General features: G+C 57.1%; 1 protein-coding gene across 4 annotated transcripts; it reads left to right on the plus strand.

The window, feature by feature from the left end:
• The first annotated feature begins 10,770 nt into the window (after positions 1-10,770).
• MRPL23 (mitochondrial ribosomal protein L23) lies at positions 10,771-18,027 on the plus strand. Of its 4 annotated transcripts, none has more exons than XM_039223703.1 (6): positions 10,831-10,860; positions 11,980-12,142; positions 12,845-12,967; positions 13,806-13,888; positions 14,443-14,516; positions 17,831-18,027. In XM_039223703.1, the coding sequence occupies exons 1-6, from the start codon at positions 10,854-10,856 to the stop codon at positions 17,996-17,998; spliced, it is 618 nt and encodes a 205-aa protein (XP_039079634.1). In that variant the 5' UTR covers positions 10,831-10,853; the 3' UTR covers positions 17,999-18,027. The 4 variants fall into 4 exon arrangements, with proteins under 4 accessions (XP_039079635.1, XP_039079634.1, XP_039079633.1 ...); XM_039223702.1 differs by lacking the exons at positions 10,831-10,860; positions 17,831-18,027 and adding exons at positions 11,216-11,706; positions 16,996-17,824; XM_039223701.1 differs by lacking the exon at positions 10,831-10,860 and adding an exon at positions 11,227-11,706.
• Positions 18,028-18,465: the final 438 nt, after the last annotated feature.

Genomic DNA, 18,465 nt, shown 5'->3' on the forward strand with positions numbered 1-18,465 from the left:
CATTGCTCCAGACCTGCCTTGCAAGTCAGAAAAAGACCGGAAAGGATCGAAATGTGTCCAGGTAACTTAACTACACCTCAGAACAAAGCTCTGGAATATTTATAGAAATATAAAAATATCCCACACCCACTGAGAGGAAATTCATAATGTCTGGCATCTGATCAAAAATTATCAGACAGGCAAAGAAAGAGAAGAATGTGACCCGTAAGAAGGAGAAAAACCAATCAAAATCAACTCTGATAAGTTAGCACTGTAAACAAAGACCCAACTAAGGTTGGGTCACAGCTAAAATGCCAACAGAGGAGATAAAAGGGAATAAATAAGACCCTTGATGAATTCAAAAGAAGGCAGAAGAAGAGGAAAGGAGTAGAAAGAACAGGTGAGATGACTAGAAAGCAAGTAACGAGACGATTAACTCACACCCAACCACGCCGATAAGCACATTAAATGTAAATGGTCTAAACATCCCAATTAAGAGGCTGAGATGGTCCTATTGGATTTAAAAGGCAACGGGGCGCCTGGGTGGCTTAGTCGGTTAAGCGTCCGACTTTCGCTTAGGTCATGATCTCACGGTTTGTGGGTTCGAGCCCCGTGTCGGGCTCTGTGCTGACTGCCAGCTCAGAGCCTGGAGCCTGTTTCAGTCTGTGACTCCCTCTCTTTCTGACCCTCCCCTGCTCACGCTGTCTCTCTCTCTCTCTCCTAGAAATAAATAAAAAACATTAAAAAAAAAAATCTTTAAAAGGCAAGACCTCATTATATGCTGCCTACCTATATGCTTCCCTCTGCCTATATATTTTTAACTTTTTAAAAATGTTTTAATTTTTGAGAGACACGGAGAGAGAAACAGAGTGCAAGTGAAAGAGTGGCAAAGAGAGAGGGAGACACAGAATCAGAAACAGGCTCCAGGCTCTGAGTTGTCAGCACAGAGCCCAATGTGGGGCTTGAACCCACAAACTGTGAGATCAGGACCTTAGCCAAAGTTGGATGCTTAACTGACTGAGCCACCCAGGTGCCCCAGGAAACACATTTTAACAAACCGACACACCAGCTGGTTAAAAGGAATGACAGAGTTACATGAAGCAATAACCGATAGAACTGAAAGGAGACAGACAAATCCATGGTCCTGGTCAAATATTTCAACACTTTCTCTCAACAATTAATCCAACAAGTGGGCACAAAATCAGCAAGGACATAGGAGACTTGAACAATACTGCCAACCAACTTGACTTGCTTGGCATGTATAGAAGACTCCACTCAAAGACACATCATTTACCCATACAGACCATGTTCTGGGCCATAAGACAAAACTTAATAAGTTGAGAAGGATTCAAGTCACATAAATTATATTATCTGACCGTAGTGAAATTAATCTAGAAATTAATAACAGAAAGATCCTTGGAAAAATCTCAAATGTTTGGAATCTAAATAACACACTTCTAAATAATTCATGAGTCAAAGAAAAATCTAAAAGGCAATTATGAGGCATTGTCAGCTGAATGAAAATGAAAGTGCAGCATAAGGGAAATTGTGGAATGCCGCTAATGTGGTATTGAGGGTGAAATTTATGCCACCAAATATCCACCGTAGAAAATAAGAAAGGTCTCAAATCAATAACCTCAGCTCCCACATTATGTAAAATCTAAAAATAAATGCAAATTAAACCCAAGTAAGCACAAGAAAGGAAATAATAGAGATCAAGTGGAAGTGATTGAAATAGAAAACAGAAAAATAATGGGAAAATTTTTAAAAAATCAAATGAAAGGGGCCTACGTGGCTTAATTGGTTAAGCGGCCACTCTTGGTTTTGGCCCAGGTCATGATCTCACGGTTTATAACTTTGAGCCCCTGCTTGGGGTTCTCTCTCCTTCTCTCTTTGCCCCTCCCTTGCTTTCTCACTCGCTCGCTCACTCTCTCTCTCAAAATAAATAAATAAACTAAAAAAATAAATAAAAATAAAATAAAAACTTGTTTTTTTGAGAACATCAGTAAAAACTGACAAAACTCTAATCAATTTAATCAAGAAAAGAGAAAGGGAGAGAGGGGGGATAGAGAGAGAGAGAGAGAGAGGGAGAGAAACAGGAATTACCAAAATCAGGAATGAGGAAGGTGACATCACTACAGATTGTACAGATGGTTAAAAGATAAAGGAATAATAAGGGAATTTATGAACAACCTCATGCCCACAAATTTGACAGGCTAGATGAAAATGGGCACATTTCTTGAAATCAGAGCTCACTCAAGAAGAAGCAGACAACCAAGTAACCGTACATTGATTAAAGGACTCAAAGTGTAGTTAAAGCCTTTCCCACAAAGAAAGCTCTAGGCACAGATGGCTCCAAACATCTGGGATCTACTGTTGGATCTACCAAACATTCAAGGAGGAAATAATAGCAATAACATACAAATTCTTTTAAAGTTTATTTATTTTTGAGGAGGGGAAGAGGGGCAGAGAGAAAGAGGGAGAGAGAGAATCCCAAGCAGGCTCTGTGCCGAGCCTGACATGGGACTCAACCCCATCAACCTTGCTGAAATCATGATCTGAGCTGAAATCAAGAGTCAGACGCTTAATTGACTGAGCCACCCAGGTGCCCCATACATACAAATTCTTCTAAAAAACATTGAAGAGGATGAAATACTTTCTAAATCATTTTATAAGCCCAGCATTCTCCTAATACCAAAGCCAAAGACAGTACAAAAAAATTATAGACCACTATCCTGCATAAACATTGATGCAGGTAGAATTCAATACTCTATAAAATGGATTACATGTCATGGCCATGCGTGGTTTATCCCAGCAACATAGGGTTTGTATAACATTCAAAACCCAATCAGAGTACTTTACCGTGTTAACAAACTAAGAAATTAAAGCCATAGGATCATCTCAATAGATGCAGAAGAAGCATTTTGACAAAATTCAACATCCATTTCTGATTTTAAAAAAGAAGAGTTCTCAGCAAACTGGGAATAGGGGGAACTCCCTCAACCTAATGTTGGGCATCTAATGGTGAAAGACAAAGATTTCTCACCCAAGGCAGGAACAAGACAAGCATGTCTGCTTGCCACTTGCGTTTCACATTGTACTGGGGTTTCTTGCTGGTGCAATTAGGCAAGACAAAGGCACACTGATTGTAGGGGGAAAGAGAAAACTCTATTCACAGACAACTGGATTGTCTAATCCAATGGAATCTATAGGAAAAGCTACAAGAACTAACAAGTGAGTTTACCAAGGTACCGGACTCAAGGCCACCATACAAAGTCCGTTGTGCTTCTGTAAAACAGCAATGATCCATCAGATGCTGACATTTAAAAACACCACTTCCTAATAGTATAAAAAAATAGGGATACACCTGCAAAGGGTTTGGAAGAGCTACATGTTGAAAACATGAAATCCTGCCAAGAGGAGTTAAAGACTTGGATGAACAGAGAGGTGTACAGTATTCATGGATTGGAAGGTTTATTCAACACCGTTAAGATGCCAGCTCTCCCTGAGTTGGCCTATGGATTTAATGCAGTCCCAGTCAAAATCCCAGCAAGGTTTTTTTTTTAAATGTAGAAATTCATAAGTCTATTCATATGGAAATGCAAAGGACCCAGAGTAGCCAAAATAACCCTGAAAAAGAATAAAGTCAGGCTAACATCCTGAGAATTAGGATAAGTCTAGAGTAACCAAAACAGGGTGATCTTGGTATAAAGATATTCAAATAAATCTACAGACTAGAACAGTCTAGAAATAAACCCACATATATGCAAAAATGATAGTTTTTTTCCAATAAATCATGCTGAAGCAAGTGGATATCCACACACAAGAAGAAAAGATAGAGGAAGAGAGGAGATGGGGGAGGAAAGGAGGAAGAAGAGGATAATTTGAGTTCACATGTCACACCATATACAAAATTAACTGAAAATGGATCATAGACTAAATGTAAAACCAGGACTATAAAAATATAGGGGAAACTGTTGTGACTATGGATCAGCGAAGATTTCCAAGACATCATACCAAAAGCACAAGCCCTAAAAAACAAAAATATTGGTGAATTGAAATGCATCAAAAATCTTAAAAATCTGCTCTTCAAATGTCAATGCATTTCATTGTAAAGAGAATGAAACATAAGACGCCAGCTGGGAGAAAACCTTTGCAAGACACATATTTCATAAAAGGCTGATCCAGAATATAGAAATAACCCTTACAACTCAATAATAAGAAAGCAAACCACCCAATTTTTAAAAATGGGCCAAAGAGTAGAAACCTCTCTAGACAAGATATAGGAATAGCAAAGGAACATGTGAGAAGATGCACAACCCCGAGAGTCATTGGCGAAATGCAACATAAAATCACAGGACACCACCTATGGGAGTGGCTAACGTTGAAAGCCCAACCACGTGAAGTGAGCAGAATGCAGGGAAGCTCACGTCACTGGTGGAAACGTGAAATGCTGAGGCTCAGCAGTATCTTTTTTTCTCAAGAAGTGAAACATACACCTGCCATGTGTTGTGGTCATTATGTCTGGGCATTTCCCCACGAGAAAATTAAATGTTTGTCCTCACAAAGACCTTCACATGAATGTAAATAGTAGCTTTATTTTTAATCGTCAAAAAACTGGAAACAACCCAAATGTCCATCAACAGATGAACGCATAAACAAATTTTGGTCTCTCCATACCATGGCGATCTGGAGGAATGTAGGATTGAGGCACATGGCAGCCCGATGGATCCCAAAATAGTTATGCTGGGAGAAGGGAACCAGACAGAAAAGAGGAGAAACTATATGCTTCCATTTATAGAAAACTCCAGAAAAAGCAACCAGGTCATTGGTTGCTTGATGGGGGTGGGGAGGGGCACAGGGAGGAGGGAGGGAAGGGATTGCCAGGGTCTAAGGATGATTTGGGGGGCAAAGGGCTGGGTCCTCCTGTGTGTGGACGCCCGCCCTCGCCCTGTGTCCTCACCGGGCCGTCCCTCCGTGCGTGTCTGTGTACTGATCCCTCTTCTTACAAGGACCCCGGTCACACGGGGTCAGGACCTCTCCAGTGACCCCATGTTACCTAAATCACCTCTGTAAAGTCCCCATCTCCAGATATGGCCACATCCGGGGGTGCTGGGGGTCAGGACTCCAACCTACGACCTTGGGAGGGACAGGGTTCAGCCCGTAGCACACCCTCGTGGCAAAAAGATGAGCAAAAGACACAAAGAGACATGTCACAGAGTCAGAAATACAGACGGCCAACGAATGACCAACGCACGGGAGAGGCAGACACTGGTAACCATAAGGATAATGCGGCACATGAGATGCCGCGCTTTATGCCCGGGTTTGCAAAGGCTTCCGAGACCTCTTGTTACGTATGGAAGAGACGCAGCTCGGGGACAAGGGTTGGGGGGCCAGACAGACCTGGAACAGGAGCCAGGGACTCCCGGGGAGGGAACCTTGGGGGTCCCGGGGCGGAGTCTCCGCGCCCGGCCGTGAAGGCAGGCCCGCCACACAGCGCCTTCGTGTGTCCAGCCACGTTATGCTGGCCAGGCGACCTCGGCTTTTGGGGGCCCGAGGCCAGGCCTGATGCCCAGCGAGGTGCAGGGGAGGGGCAGGCGGGCCCTGTGGCCCCGACCGGGGCTGTGTTGCCCGTGCAGGTCCAGCCCGACCAGCCTGACCATCAGGCAGCAGGGCCACCTCACACGCATGGAGCCTTCACACCAGGAGGGAGGCCTCTCGGCCACACGGGAGGCCCTGAGGCAGGACTCCTCTTGGCAAAGCTCGGGGACACTGGGCCCTGTTGATGGCTTACTTCCTGGGCCCCCTGGGACCAGGAACCCGGGGGACCCACCATAAGGAGGGTACACCCGACGGAAACAGCGAGAAGCATGCAGGGCAGCCGGAGGCAGCCGGCGGTGTAGTCAGGGGGACGCTGGGGGTGTGGGCTTCACACAGGGGAGGCGGGCACCAGCCTGGAGAAGGGGTGAGGCCCGGGGGCTCATGGGAGCAGGGAGGCCCCAGCCAGGAGTGGGACAGTGAGAGAGGCCTGCCTGGAGGAAGCGGTCGGCGTCCCCCCTGGTACAAATCAGGCTGCAATACTGTGATTTACGACAAATAGATGTTTCCTTGTCCAGATGGCCAAAGTGCATTTCTCACAGACACCTGGTCTTTGTCCAGCACGCCTGGCTCACAGCTCCCGAGCCCCGGGACGCCTACGGTCCGCGGCGGCATCTTTTGTGACAGTAGTTGGTCCCCTGTCTTCAGTTCCGTGAGGGTGAAGAGGGCGTCCTGTTCCGGGTGACAGCCGGCTTATGTTCTGGTGGGGCCTCGCAGAAAGGCCCTAAGGACGGGGGCTGGGTGCCCGGGGTGGGGGGGGCCGCTGGAATGTTCAGTCCTGCCCCCGACCTCGGGGGAAGCGAAGGGGGCTGGAGAAGGGTTCAATCACCAAAGGCCCATGGTGACAAGCCTGACATCGGTCAGGCTTGTGTAATGAAGCCTCCATTAAGGGGAGGGGTCCGGAGAGCTTCCGGCTGGCAGACATGGAGATTCAGGCACTGGGGGGCCCTCACGGCGTGTGGAGGCTCCGCGCCGCTGCCCCACACCTGGCCCTGTGTGCCTCTTCCACCAGGCGGCTCCTGATTGCATTCTTTTATACTTAACTGACCATCTAGTGATAGATCCCCAGAGGGAGGTGCGGGAGCCTCAAAAGCTCAGGCGATACCGTGGCTCTGAGGCTGGCAGCTGAAGGGGGGGGCCTTCTGGGAGTGAGTGACTCCAAGCAGACAGAGCAGGGTTTGCACGGAATCCGAGGAACCCCAGCTGGTGTCCGAGACCGACACATGCACGGGAATTTGATGATCTTGGCCCTTAGATGGACCAAGAAATGCCCCATCCCCTTCTAGCATGCTCTTCATTTCCTATGGTCCCTCATGGGTTTCAGCAGAGGAGGCGGGCTTTAGGGCAAGCAAGCCTCCGCCCGAGCCACTGCGCACGGGGCTCGTCCACGGGAGGGGAGGGCACGCGGGTTGCAGTCTGGGCTGTGCCTGCTTCTAGAAAGCAGCTCAAAAATCAACATAAAATAAATAAAGACAAAGCGGGGGGCTGGGTGGCTTCTGGGTGCCCCCTCCCAGACCCTCCGGGCCCTCTTCTCAACTCTTTCCTTCCCCACCTGGCTCCCTTGGTCCCCGGGGTCACCTAGGCCTGGCCTTTGGGCATCTCTCTGCCCAGAACCGTCCTTCTGGGGACCCAGGGTGAGAGCCGGGCCCCTCCGCCCACCAGAGCCTTCTATACCCCGTCCCCACCCACCCCTCCTCCTCCTCTTCCCGGCAGATGGGGTGGCAGAGGGTCAGTGCCCTTCACGCAGGTGATGAGGGGCTTCTGAGGGCCAAGGGCTTACTCACTAGGCCTTTTCACATGCGCTCCCCTTGCGCTTGACATTCCGGCCCCTCAGCAAGGCTCGCTGACCCCTCCTTTCAAATTACAGTCCCCTCCCACCTCCTGTCACCCTCCCCACATGCATCTCCAGGAGCATCTGATGGATGTCACTTGTTGACTCGGGGACAATAACCACGGAGGCCAAGGATTTATCAGTTCATCCGTGCTTTAGCCCATCCGTGTCCTCAACCCCTGGAAAGATGCCGGGCGCATAGTAGTTCCTGGCAAATACAGGTAGAACGAATGAATGAGTGAGCGAGTGCACACATGGCTGCTCTCCTGCCTCCTGCCCTCTTATGTGCAGCCCAAGGTCACCTCCAAGCTCACCTTGTCCTTCCCCGGTAGCCCAGGGTGGCGCACGGCTCTCTGAAAGAAGCCCCATCTCCCCAGCCAGGCCTGGAAAGCTCAGCACGCAAGCCGCCCTCACGGGATGCCCGCTCCTTGTCTGCCCACTGGGGCCCCTGGGCCAGCTCGCACGCTCCTGGGGCTTCCCCAGCACCGGGCCCTGGGGGGGTCCCAGCAGGGGTGAGTGAACAGGCACGTAAAATAGGAGAAGTATGTTCCCACACACGTATCAGAATGGCCAAAATCCAGAACACTGACAACACTAAATGTCGACAGGGACGTGGAACGGCAGAAGCCCTCCCGCAGCGGCTGGGAACGCGGGACGGTGCCGCCACTCTGGAAGACGGGCTGTGGCTTCTTGCAAAACTCGGCACGCCCTCACCATACGATCCGCCTTAGGATCCATCGGGCTCCTCGGGATTTACGCACAGGACCTGAAAACTCATGTCCACACAAAAACTTGCACACGACGCTTACAGCAGCTTTCTTCACAACTGCCTAAACCCGGAAGGAACTCAGATACCCTTGGGTAGGTGGATGGATACGTGTGGTCCCTCCGCACAAGGGAATACTGTCAGTACGAAAAAGAAATGAGCTATTAAGCCATGAAAAGACAGGGAGGACCCTTAAGTGGATCTTACCGAGCGAAAGAAGCCAACCTGGAAAGGCTATACGCTCTGGGACTCCAACAATTGGACACTCTGAGAAAGGGAGCCCTCCGGAGAGAGTGAAGAGATGAGTGGTTGCCAGGGGGTTGCGGGGGAGGGACGGGGAGGCCACAGAGACTTGGGGCCATGAAACTACTCTGTATGACCCCGTCCTGGTGGATACGTGTCCTTATACATTCGTCTAAACCCAAAGGATGTACAACATCAAGAATGAATCCTAATGTCAACCGTGGACTTCGGTCAATAACGACGTATCAGTACTGCTCCGGCAGGTGTAACAAACGTACCAGCTCGTGCAGCTCGGTAACAAAAGGGGCAACCGGTGGGGGGAGGAGGCACGTACTAGAACTTCTTGGTATTTTCGGTGCAGTTTTCCCGTCAACCTGAAATTGCTCTAAAAATTAGTGTCTATTAAAAGCAAAACAAAACAAAGTTATCAGAGCTTCAGGTTTAACTGAGAATCCTCCATTTTCCGTGGCAGCCCCACCCCGGGGAAGCCACGCTGTCAGTGAGGGGGTGGGTCTGACGACACCAGGGAGGGAGGAAGGGAGAAGGTGCACGCAGGGCCCCCAGGCCTGGCAGCCTCGGGGGGAGACCAGCCTCTGCGCCCAGAAATCCCAGAAATTGATGGGGAACAATCCCACTGGCAGATAACCGGAGAGATGGGGACTGATTGTGGAGGGGTCTGCACCACGGAGACCGCATCCCCGCCCCCACCCTCCTCGAGGACGCTTAGCTCCCCGCTCAGGTGTGATCCCGCTCCTTGGAGCAGCAGGTGCTCCCCCAACCCATCAGAGTCAGCTGACCGCCTTCCCCTATCAGCCACACGCACACCTGTGGGCCCGCCTTCTCGCCACATCTCTGAGAACACATCACACCCAACATCGTCTTGGGGTTCCAATACCACCAGAGTCGGGGCTGACCAGGAGTGTCCTGGCCCCCAGACCCCCATTCTCCATCGCTCTCCCTCCCGCCCAGCATGCCCTCTCCCCTCCGACTTCTTCCTACAGAGGGCCCGGAGCCCCGTCCTTCTCTGTGCCTCCCCAGCAGGCGGGACTGTCTCAGCTAATGTCCCTAGTGGCCACTCATCTTTGATACCTTCATCCTAGGGGAACCCACTTATGCCGGACATGCAGAGAAGGGGGGCACCCCAGCCGGTCTCCATGACCCAGGCCCTCCGCTCCTAAGCCCGGGACAGCCAGCAGGTCCAGCCCCACCCTGGGGGCCGGCTCCCCTGCTTCCTGGCCGTCCCTTCTCTCCCCGCAGAGTGCTGACACTCCTCTCTCGCCCTCCTGGCTCTGAGGAGCATTGCAGTTGCTGTTGGTACGAAGAGCAGAGGCCAGTCTGGTGGGGGAGAGGCAGCTAAAGGGACGGAAACCGGGGAAGAGTGGGGGCTGGGGGCTGGGGGAGGGAGGCTGCGGCCCGGTACCCCTCCCCATAGGTCTGCATGCTGTTGGCGGGGAGGGTCCTGGATGCGCCCTACGGAGTAGGGGATCCCCTGGGTGAGGGCTGTGTGGGAAGGGGTCACAGGAGGTGGGGAGCACAGCCTGGTGATGGCCAGAAGGGCTGGGAGGGGCCTTGGAGCTCGAGATCCGGGAGGGGACGCAGCCACCACAGCCAGCTGCAGAAGGGGCCTTAGACAAGGGCCACCCGCCTTTGCCCCACCTCCGAACGTAGCTGGGCACCAGGGCACAGCATGCGGGTTAGTGGGGTGCAGAGGGGTGTGGAGGGGGTGACGTGCGGGACTAAGGGCTTGCCGCAGGTCATGGGTAGGGGAGGAGGAGACTGGGGCAAGACGCCCTCTGGGCACCCGGAGGGTGTGCAGGACTTGAGAGGGACCCAGGGACGTGAGGGATCCTGGGCTCTTACCGGGTGTGCAGGACAGGGAGTTCAGGCCGAGTAGGGTCCAGGTGAGTGGGTCAAGAACAGTGGGGGTGGCAGAGCAGTGAGGTAGGGACGTGGGTCGGGGATGGTGACGCAGGAAGGTGGGGCAGACTGAGCCAGGCGCGGTAAGTGCTGCAGGTGCGGCGGGTGGCACAGTGAGGGCCGTGGGCGAGCCAGTGCGGAGGGCGCGCGAGGGGCAGGACAGTGGGCGTGGTGAGACAGTGGGCGGGGCGACGGGGCAGGTGAACGGGGCAGGGTGACAGGTGTCCGGGCCGGGTCCAGGCAGTGAGAGGGGAGGTGGGCGGGGCGAGCCGCTGGGCGGGGCGATTGTGTAGGGGAACGAGGCGGGGCGGGAACAGGTGCGCAGAGGTGGGCGGGACCGTGGGCGGGGCGAGCCCCGTGGGCGGGGCGCCGGGGCAGGTGGACGGGGCGGGGCGGGGGCGGGGCGGGGGGCGGGGCGCCGCGCGCCCTCCCGGAAGCCAGGGGGCGCTGTGGCGGGTCCACGCGGGCCGTGCGTGCTCCTCCTTCCGCCCGCGGCCCGGAAGCCGGCGATGGCGCGGAATGTGCTGTGAGCGGCCGGGGGCCGGGGGCCGGGGGCCGGGGACTCGGGCCTGGGGGGGGGAGGGGGGGTGCAGGGCACGGGGCTGCAGCCGCAGTGCGGACCACGGGCGCCTGCCCGGAAGGGTCCCTCTGCCCTCGTCGCCGGGACGGGGGGCTCCCGCGGCCCGCCCCCACGCTAGAGGCTGATGCGCCCGTGTCCCCTGCGAGCGTGGCCGCCCCGGGAATGAACGGGTGGAGGCGCGCACTCGCGCACGGCGGCAGGTGCAGCGGGGCCGAGGGGCCGGCGCGGCCGTGGGGAGCAGGCAGGGCAGCCGGCCGCGCCGCGGGTCGGGAGGAGAGCCGGTGGGACCTGCGGGGAGGGTGGGGTCACGCGTGAGTCACGCTCGGGGCCACAGGGAGGTAGGCCTGGTGGCAGCGAGCCAGAGCGCTGTGCTGAGCAGGCGGGACCCACTGCAGACGTGCCTGTGAAATCCGCGGGAGGGCCGGGCAGGGGGCGGGGCGCGCGCGCAGGGGTGCTGCCTCCGCCCACCAGGCCTGGAGAGCCCGGTTCTGAAGCCCCGAAGGAGGGTGCGAGGCAGTGCTGCTTGTTCCTCAGCTGGAAGGTTCCAGCTTCGGGCAGGCCCTTGGGACTCATCCTGACACTCAGCGTGGGGGAGGACAGGGGGCTTCTGAGGCCATGCACGCGGCGGGGAGACTCGGTGCCCGGCTCAGGCCGCTGACCTCCGACCCTCACAGTGGGCCTCCCTCCACCCCCAAACCCAGGGACCCGGAGAGATGGAGGGTCAATTTCCAGGTACCCAGAGGGCCTGGCTTTGCCCCCTGCAGTGCCGCCGCTGGTCACCAGGGGGAATAAGTGAGTCCCTTGGGTGACCAGCCATTGGCCCAGACTCCAGTGGAGGGTAAAACAAGGCAGGCCTCTTGTTCCTGGGGGCCCCGCACCCCCCAGAGCCTGCCCTCACCCACTCTCGCCAGTGCCCGCCCTGCAGTGGAGACCCCCACAGGAGGTCCTTCTGGGCCCCTGCCACATGCTGACGTGGTCGCCGACATCCCTCAGCCCTTCAGCCCAGCAGGCCAGGGTGCTGCAGGTGCCCAAGGCCTGCCCTCTGAGAGCCCCTGCACTGTCCAGACTCCCCAGGTTGCTGCTTAACTCTGGGGCTCCCCAAGGCCCTTCAGCGCCCTGGCTCTTGTCATCCTGCCCAGTACAGAATTGGCCTCGACAAGCCCCCTTTCACAGTACAGTTTGTGCCCCAAGATCAGACCATGTGCAGTGCTGCAGCTTGGTCACAGAGGTACTGGGGAGACCCTTGATGGCACCCCATGTCCCACCCCCCCGTGTGCCCACCCTCCGCAGAGCCTGGCCCCTGGCCTCAGACGACCGCAGACGACCTCAGGCCCCCTCCTCACCTGGCTCCGCTGCCGCATGCAAACCCAGAGCACGCGCAGTTGGCCATGGCAGTGGGCCGGGGCTGTGGGTAGTAGCATCTCCTTTCCAGCTGCACCTCCTGGCTTTGAGGGTCCTCAGGGTGGGGAGTGTGATGCTTTCCCAGCCACACAGTGTGCAGGTGCCTGCGTCCCTGCCGCGGGGAATGCCAGGGTTCGGGGGGAGCGGTGCCACGCTGGGCCGTGTGCTGGTGGGACCATCACCTTGAACAAGCCTGTCTGCAAGCCCGGCCACCAGCGTGTTTGGTGGTCCGCGATGGGCGTGCTCTCTACTGTCCTGTTCCTTGAGTCACCCATAGGCCCTTTCCAGCCGCTGGCCCCGAGGGTCCATGGCCCATACTACTGTAAGTTGATGGGTACCAAGGATCTCAGGGCCCACACTCAGCAGAACCATGCCGTGTACAAAGGGGGCCGTGGGGTGCTGGCCTGCGGAGAGCTGTTCCCCTTGCTTCCCGTTCCTCTTGCTGTGGGTGAACAAGTAGAGGGGGTGCACCGGGGCAGCCCGGGGGCCACGCATTCTGGTTTGACGCCAACAAATCTCTCCCTCTCAGGTACCCTCTGTACCAGCTGGGCAACCCCCAGCTCCGCGTCTTCCGAACAAACTTCTTCATTTGGCTGGTGCGGCCTGGCACGGCTCAGCCTGAGGACACCGTGCAGTTCCGGATCCCCATGGAGTAAGCCCCCGAGTTCAGGCTGGGGAGCACCCCAAGGGGTTGGCCGTCCTGCCGGCGTCCTGGAGCCCGGCTCATACATGTGGCTTCTGCTGTGAAAACATCCCAGGCGGCTCTCTCCAAGCCTCCCTGCAAATGTGGTCCAGGGCCTGATGTTTGCAGAGCCTCCCTGCTATTTGCAGAGCCTTGGGCGAGGCTGGGCTGCCCCCCACTCCCCGCCCCCCCGCCCCCAGGAAAGCCTGGTTGAAGACCTGACACTTCTCTAATTTAACTACACTGAACTCAGTGCCCTTCCCAGGCGGCGGGGCTCACACTCTTGAGCTCCTTACCATGGCTTCCAGAAACCTGGTTCTCAAGGTGGTTCCTACACAGAGGTCCTGGCCGCTGAAGGGACACAGTGTCCTCTCACCCAGGCTGCAGGGCACTCTGGAGCCTCAGGATGTGACTGTCCCAGTGCCTGGGCTGGCCTGAGCATCAGCTTTCAGAGGGCAAGAGTGGCCAAGGACGAGGTTTATGATGCCATGTCAGGTGCAGAGGGTTGGGGGCCTCACCCACCAACGCCTTGGCCACTGTTTCCAGGAAAGGACCTTGTCATCGAGCAGCAGCTCCACACAGGCCTGGCCATGGTGGGCCGGCCTCCTGGCAGCCGGGGGGCACCCCCATATGGGCCCTTCCCTCAGGAGAGCTCTGACTGAGAGCCTGGCCCCTAGAGGGCGCGAGCCAGCCAGGGGCGGCTGCAGAGACCCCACGGCCCCGCACTGACATCGCCTGTGGCTCAGGCCCCACCAGCCAGCTGCTGTGCATCTCGGTTGAGTCTTGCTCTTCTTTCTTCTCTGCCCAGGATGACGCGGGTGGACCTCCGGAACTACCTCGAGCGCATCTACAACGTGCCCGTGGCCGCTGTGCGGACGAGGGTGCAGCACGGTGCGTGCCGGGGGCGGGGAGACTCCCCGGAGCTCATGAGGCCTCATCCCTGCTGCTGCGGGGGCCAGCCTCCTGGCCTGTGAGGGAACTGAGGCAGCTTCCCCAGCCCTCGCTGCGCACGGGGCAGAGCGGGGACTGGACCCGGGTGGCTGGTCTGCTCCTGCCCCTCCCCCCAGCCCACGCGGTGCAGCCCCCTTCTCCATGCGCCTCGGAAGCCGGTCAGCAAAGTGCTTTTTTCCTTTGTTCCCTTAACCTCTGTCCCCCCACCCGACAGCCTTCTGCGTGGCGGGAGGCAGCCCACGAGGGTCGCAGTGCTGACAGACGGGGAAGATGGGTTTCTTGTCTTATTCACACACGCTTGTGTTTTTAACAGCAGAGGTTGGGGTGCAAGCCACCGCGAGTGTAATTGGTCACATTTCAGGCGTGACGAGCTGTGACCTGTGGGAGACCAGCCGACTCTCCCGTGTTGGCCTCTTTCTAGAAAGTGGGCTCCTGGATTAGCTGGACTGGAAATCTCGTGCTTGGAGTAAAGTGTTCCCCCTACCCCCCGGCAGGTTCCAACAGGAAGAGGGATTACAGAAACGTCAGGATGAAGAAACCAGACTACAAGGTGGCCTATGTGCAGCTGGTGAGTGGGCTTCGGGCAGAGTCCCAAGTCATGGGCGTGACTTATCACGACCGTGACCTTGGTGCGGGGGACGTGTTTGTGCAGCAGCCCCCGCCTGGGGCCCTGAGAGGCCCTGAGAGGCAGGATTTTCAGGGCCACGGCGCGGGGCAGAGCCTGTGCTTCATTCTAATCCCCGGCGGAGCCCCGGGCTGAGCTGGGGTTCCGAGCACACTCAGCTGACGGGCGGGGACTGTGTGGGGCAGCCGTATCGTGGACCTGCTCAGGGGCCAGCCGTGTCGTGCCCTCGGACTTGGTGCTGTGGGCACAGGCAGGCCCCCTCAGGCCCAGGGGTTTCGGGCTCAGACAGAAACCAGAGTTCTCCAGAGCTTCCTGCTGGAGGATGGCCTGGCCTTGGACAGGCCCAGGCCCGGAGGCAGTTAATGCCCTGGGGCAGCAGCTCTGCAGATGGGTTCGCTGCACCCCAGGGCCCTGGCTGAGCCCCCTCCCCTCTGGACTGGGTTGTGGGGCACCCGTATTCTCTCCCCTCCCCCCCCCCCATACTCTGGACCGTGTGCTACCTGGCCAGGGGCTCAGGAAGAGGGTCCTGGCCCCTGGCGGAGCTCTGGCCGACTGCAGTGCAGAGCTGTGGCGAATGAGACGTGGCTTCGGAGCCCCTCCGGCCCTTCCCTCCAGTGTGAGGTGACCCCCCTCGAGCTTCCTCAGACGAGCCCTCCAGGCTCCCCAGGGCCGTGGCCTCCAGCAGGGTGTCCCCTTGGCCTCCATGAGGACCTGCCCGCAACGGCCCTCCTCGCAGGGTCCATTAGCTGCCCCCACCCCCCACCGTTGGAAACACGCGGACTGGGGCCGGGGCAGGGGCTTCCTCCAGCCTCCAGAGCTGGCGGCGGGAGGCGGCTGGCCGTGGCCGCTAGATGGCAGTAGCGCTATTGTAAACCCCGTGGGCCCGCGGACCTATTTTGGGCGGTAGGAGGCCGTTTGTTACATGACCGAGTTAGCATGGCAGCTTCTCTGACTACAGTTGTTGTTCTAAACAGGGGCCCCCATAACGATGTGGCCTAATATTTGCTGTGCATGAAATCAGCCAATCCAGGTGGAGAGCGCGGCCGTTGGTCTTATAAAGGCGCCTGTGTCCTGCGTGTGAAATCGGGCCATCTGTCCCTGTCATGGCGCGGGCTGACACCCGTGTGCCGGCATTCGCCACCAGGGCTCCAGCTACGGTTACAAGTGGCTTCTGAGTCACCGGAGCCCCCGCATTCTTCCCCGGGCCCCACCTCGCTCGTGAAAGCTGAGCGGAGCCCGCCTAGGTCGGGTGCTCGCAGCTGCCGCCCGGCATGCCTTTCTTCTCTGTGAAATCGGGCAGCACAACTGGGGACAGAGTTCCTGCCGCCCAGGGTGGCATTTGTGATGGACCCCGCCCCCCCCCCCTCCCAGCCTGGAAACCAGCAGGAAGCTCGGGGCCTTTCCCCTCTGAAGGGGTCCCTTCTCTGTCCCCCCCTGTGCGGAGACCGACCTCTCCCAGTGTGTCCCTGTGGGCCCCACTCTGGGGCTTTTAAAAACAGAGCTAATTGTAAAGCACACGAGGGTCAATCACGAACACAAATTAAGTTTCCGAATCTATTTTGAGTTGACGGCTGCGGAAAAGGCCGTCCGGCGGGGTGGGGGCCCCACATTTCCCCCGATGACCTGATAAACATCTCTGTGGCCCTGTGGCCCACGCATCCAGAGGAACGTCACCCTGCACGCAGAAGTCTGCCCTTCCCACCGCCGGCGCTAGCCGGCAGGAGCCTGTGGGGAACGGTCGGTGGCCTGGTGGGGGAGGCGCTTGGGGTCACCTCACCGGGGCCGGTTCCTGCACCGTCCTTGCCACAGTGTCCCGTCCAGGTCCCGTCCACTGAGCCGCTCATGCTCTCCCCCCTGCGGGGACTGGGGGTTTGCTTGTGAAAGTACAAGGCAGATTTCCCGAGAGAGGGGCGCCCTGGGGGGCACATGCGGCACCCACAAGCGGCCCTTGTCTCGGGTAAGAAAGGAAGAATCTCTCGCAGTGGCTCCCTCCGTTTTTTTCCTGAGCTGTTGCAAATTGCCATCTTTGTATTTATATTTTAAAATGTCATTTTGGGTTTTCCCCCACCTCAGAAAACTAGCAAAATCACCTCGATATATTACACATAAATCCCCGTTCTGGGCAATCAGCCCTGCATGTAAACTATTGCCCTTTGGTATTTTAAAAAAGAAAAAAAAAGCAGTTTTGAGCTGTGTAAGCTAATCCTGCAGCAGGCTGGCCGCCGCGCGCACACAGCCTGCTTTCTTACGGGGCCCGCGCCCCGCGCCATGTGACCAGAATTTATAAACCTCCTCTTCCCGGGGTGGGGGTGGGCTGTTTCAGATCATACTTGGCCGCCTGCCCAAAGCCAAATTTCTTTACAAAACAAGGGTCTCCAAGAACCAGCACACTTTACTGATTTTACTTATTAAAATTTTCCAGATACGGATGCCGCTCTGCGTCCCCCTTTGCCCGTCCGGAAGCAAACGGCGCTGCCCTGGCGCGCCCCCTCACGTGCCCCCTCGCGCACCCCCTTGTGCCCCCCGATCTGTGGAGCTGCTCCGGGGTGTTTAGCAGATTGAAACGGCACCTCACAGTTGCCCAGGTCCCCGGGGAGCGGGCAGGGCGCCCGCCTCGGCACCAGCGGGGCCCGGCCGGTGCCCCCTGTACACGTGCTTGGGGGTCTGGGTTGGGGCTTGGCCGACACTGGCACATTCTGAACTTCTAGTGAAAGACGTAAAACCAGTTAATTTGCAAAGCCGGTCTTGATTTATAGACTGCTGCATATGTACATTTCTTTGTACGTTATATGCATCTTATTTGCCAAGCTCCGAGCTGGGAGGAGGGGTAGTCTTTAATGTGGGTAAAGGCCTTTAGGTATTTTGGATGGAAAAAGTCTCAGTGTGGCACCAGACGCTATTTGTGCGGGGTGTTCCTGCCCCTCGCTCCTGCCCCCCAGTCCGGCCAGGCTGCCCCCACACCGGTGAATGGGCGCTTTGCTGGGCTGCTTTTAATGAGGCTCCAGCCAGTGCAGACAGCAGCCCTCGAAGAGATAATGTCGATGAAAAGGGGCATTGTCCGGGGTAATGGCTTCCCGCTGTTAGATAAAAGCCAGCAGCCGCCGAGATGTTTATTTTCCAGGCAGGGACATCGCCCCGGAGATGCCGGCCTCTGGGCCCCTCCAGAGCTGCGAGCTCAGGGTGGGAGGGCCCTGTGTACCTGTCCCCGCACGGTGCGGCAGCGGCTCTGGGCTGCAGGGCTTGCCTTTTCTCTGCAGGCGCACGGACAGACCTTCACGTTCCCTGATCTGTTTCCCGAGAAGCAGCAGGGTCCTGACGGCAGCCCTGGTGACGAGGACCTCCGGGACAGGCTCCTGGAGGAGCAGCGGAGGAGGCAGAGCCGGGACCCGCGCCGCGGCGGCGTCCCTGACTGGTTCGGCCTGTGACCCCAATAAAGTCCTGTGTGTGGAGCGAAGACCACCGGCTCTGTTCCTCTGTCCCCAGTGTCCCCACGCGGGGCTGCACCCACGACACATGGGCGCCCGGCTGCACAGACACAGCAGGGCCTGGGTGATGGTGGGGAGCCCACCCGCTGAGGGTCCCAGGCGTGCCCCCCGTGGACCGTCGGCATGAGCCTGTCTGTACGTGGGCTTCAGGCACACCGGTTGGGCCTGGGGATTTGGGAGCAAGCCAGAGATCACCGGGGGGCCACATCTCCCCCCAGAGCCCCGTCCTTGAGCGCTGCCCTGCCGCGCTTCCCTCTTCTGGGGCCTCACAAGGGCGGGTGGAAGTGGGGGCTGGCTCAGCAGCCCCCTCTGCCCAGAGGGACACCCAGAGAGGGGACGGCTGCGTCACGTGGGCCTCTCAGCCCCTCCACTTGCAGGGTGAAGGTCCGGGCAAACGCCGTCCTTCA

Source organism: Hyaena hyaena, unplaced genomic scaffold (assembly GCF_003009895.1).
Source record: "Hyaena hyaena isolate Hyena2069 unplaced genomic scaffold, ASM300989v1 scaffold_1418, whole genome shotgun sequence".
In the NCBI taxonomy this organism is placed as follows: domain Eukaryota; kingdom Metazoa; phylum Chordata; class Mammalia; order Carnivora; family Hyaenidae; genus Hyaena; species Hyaena hyaena.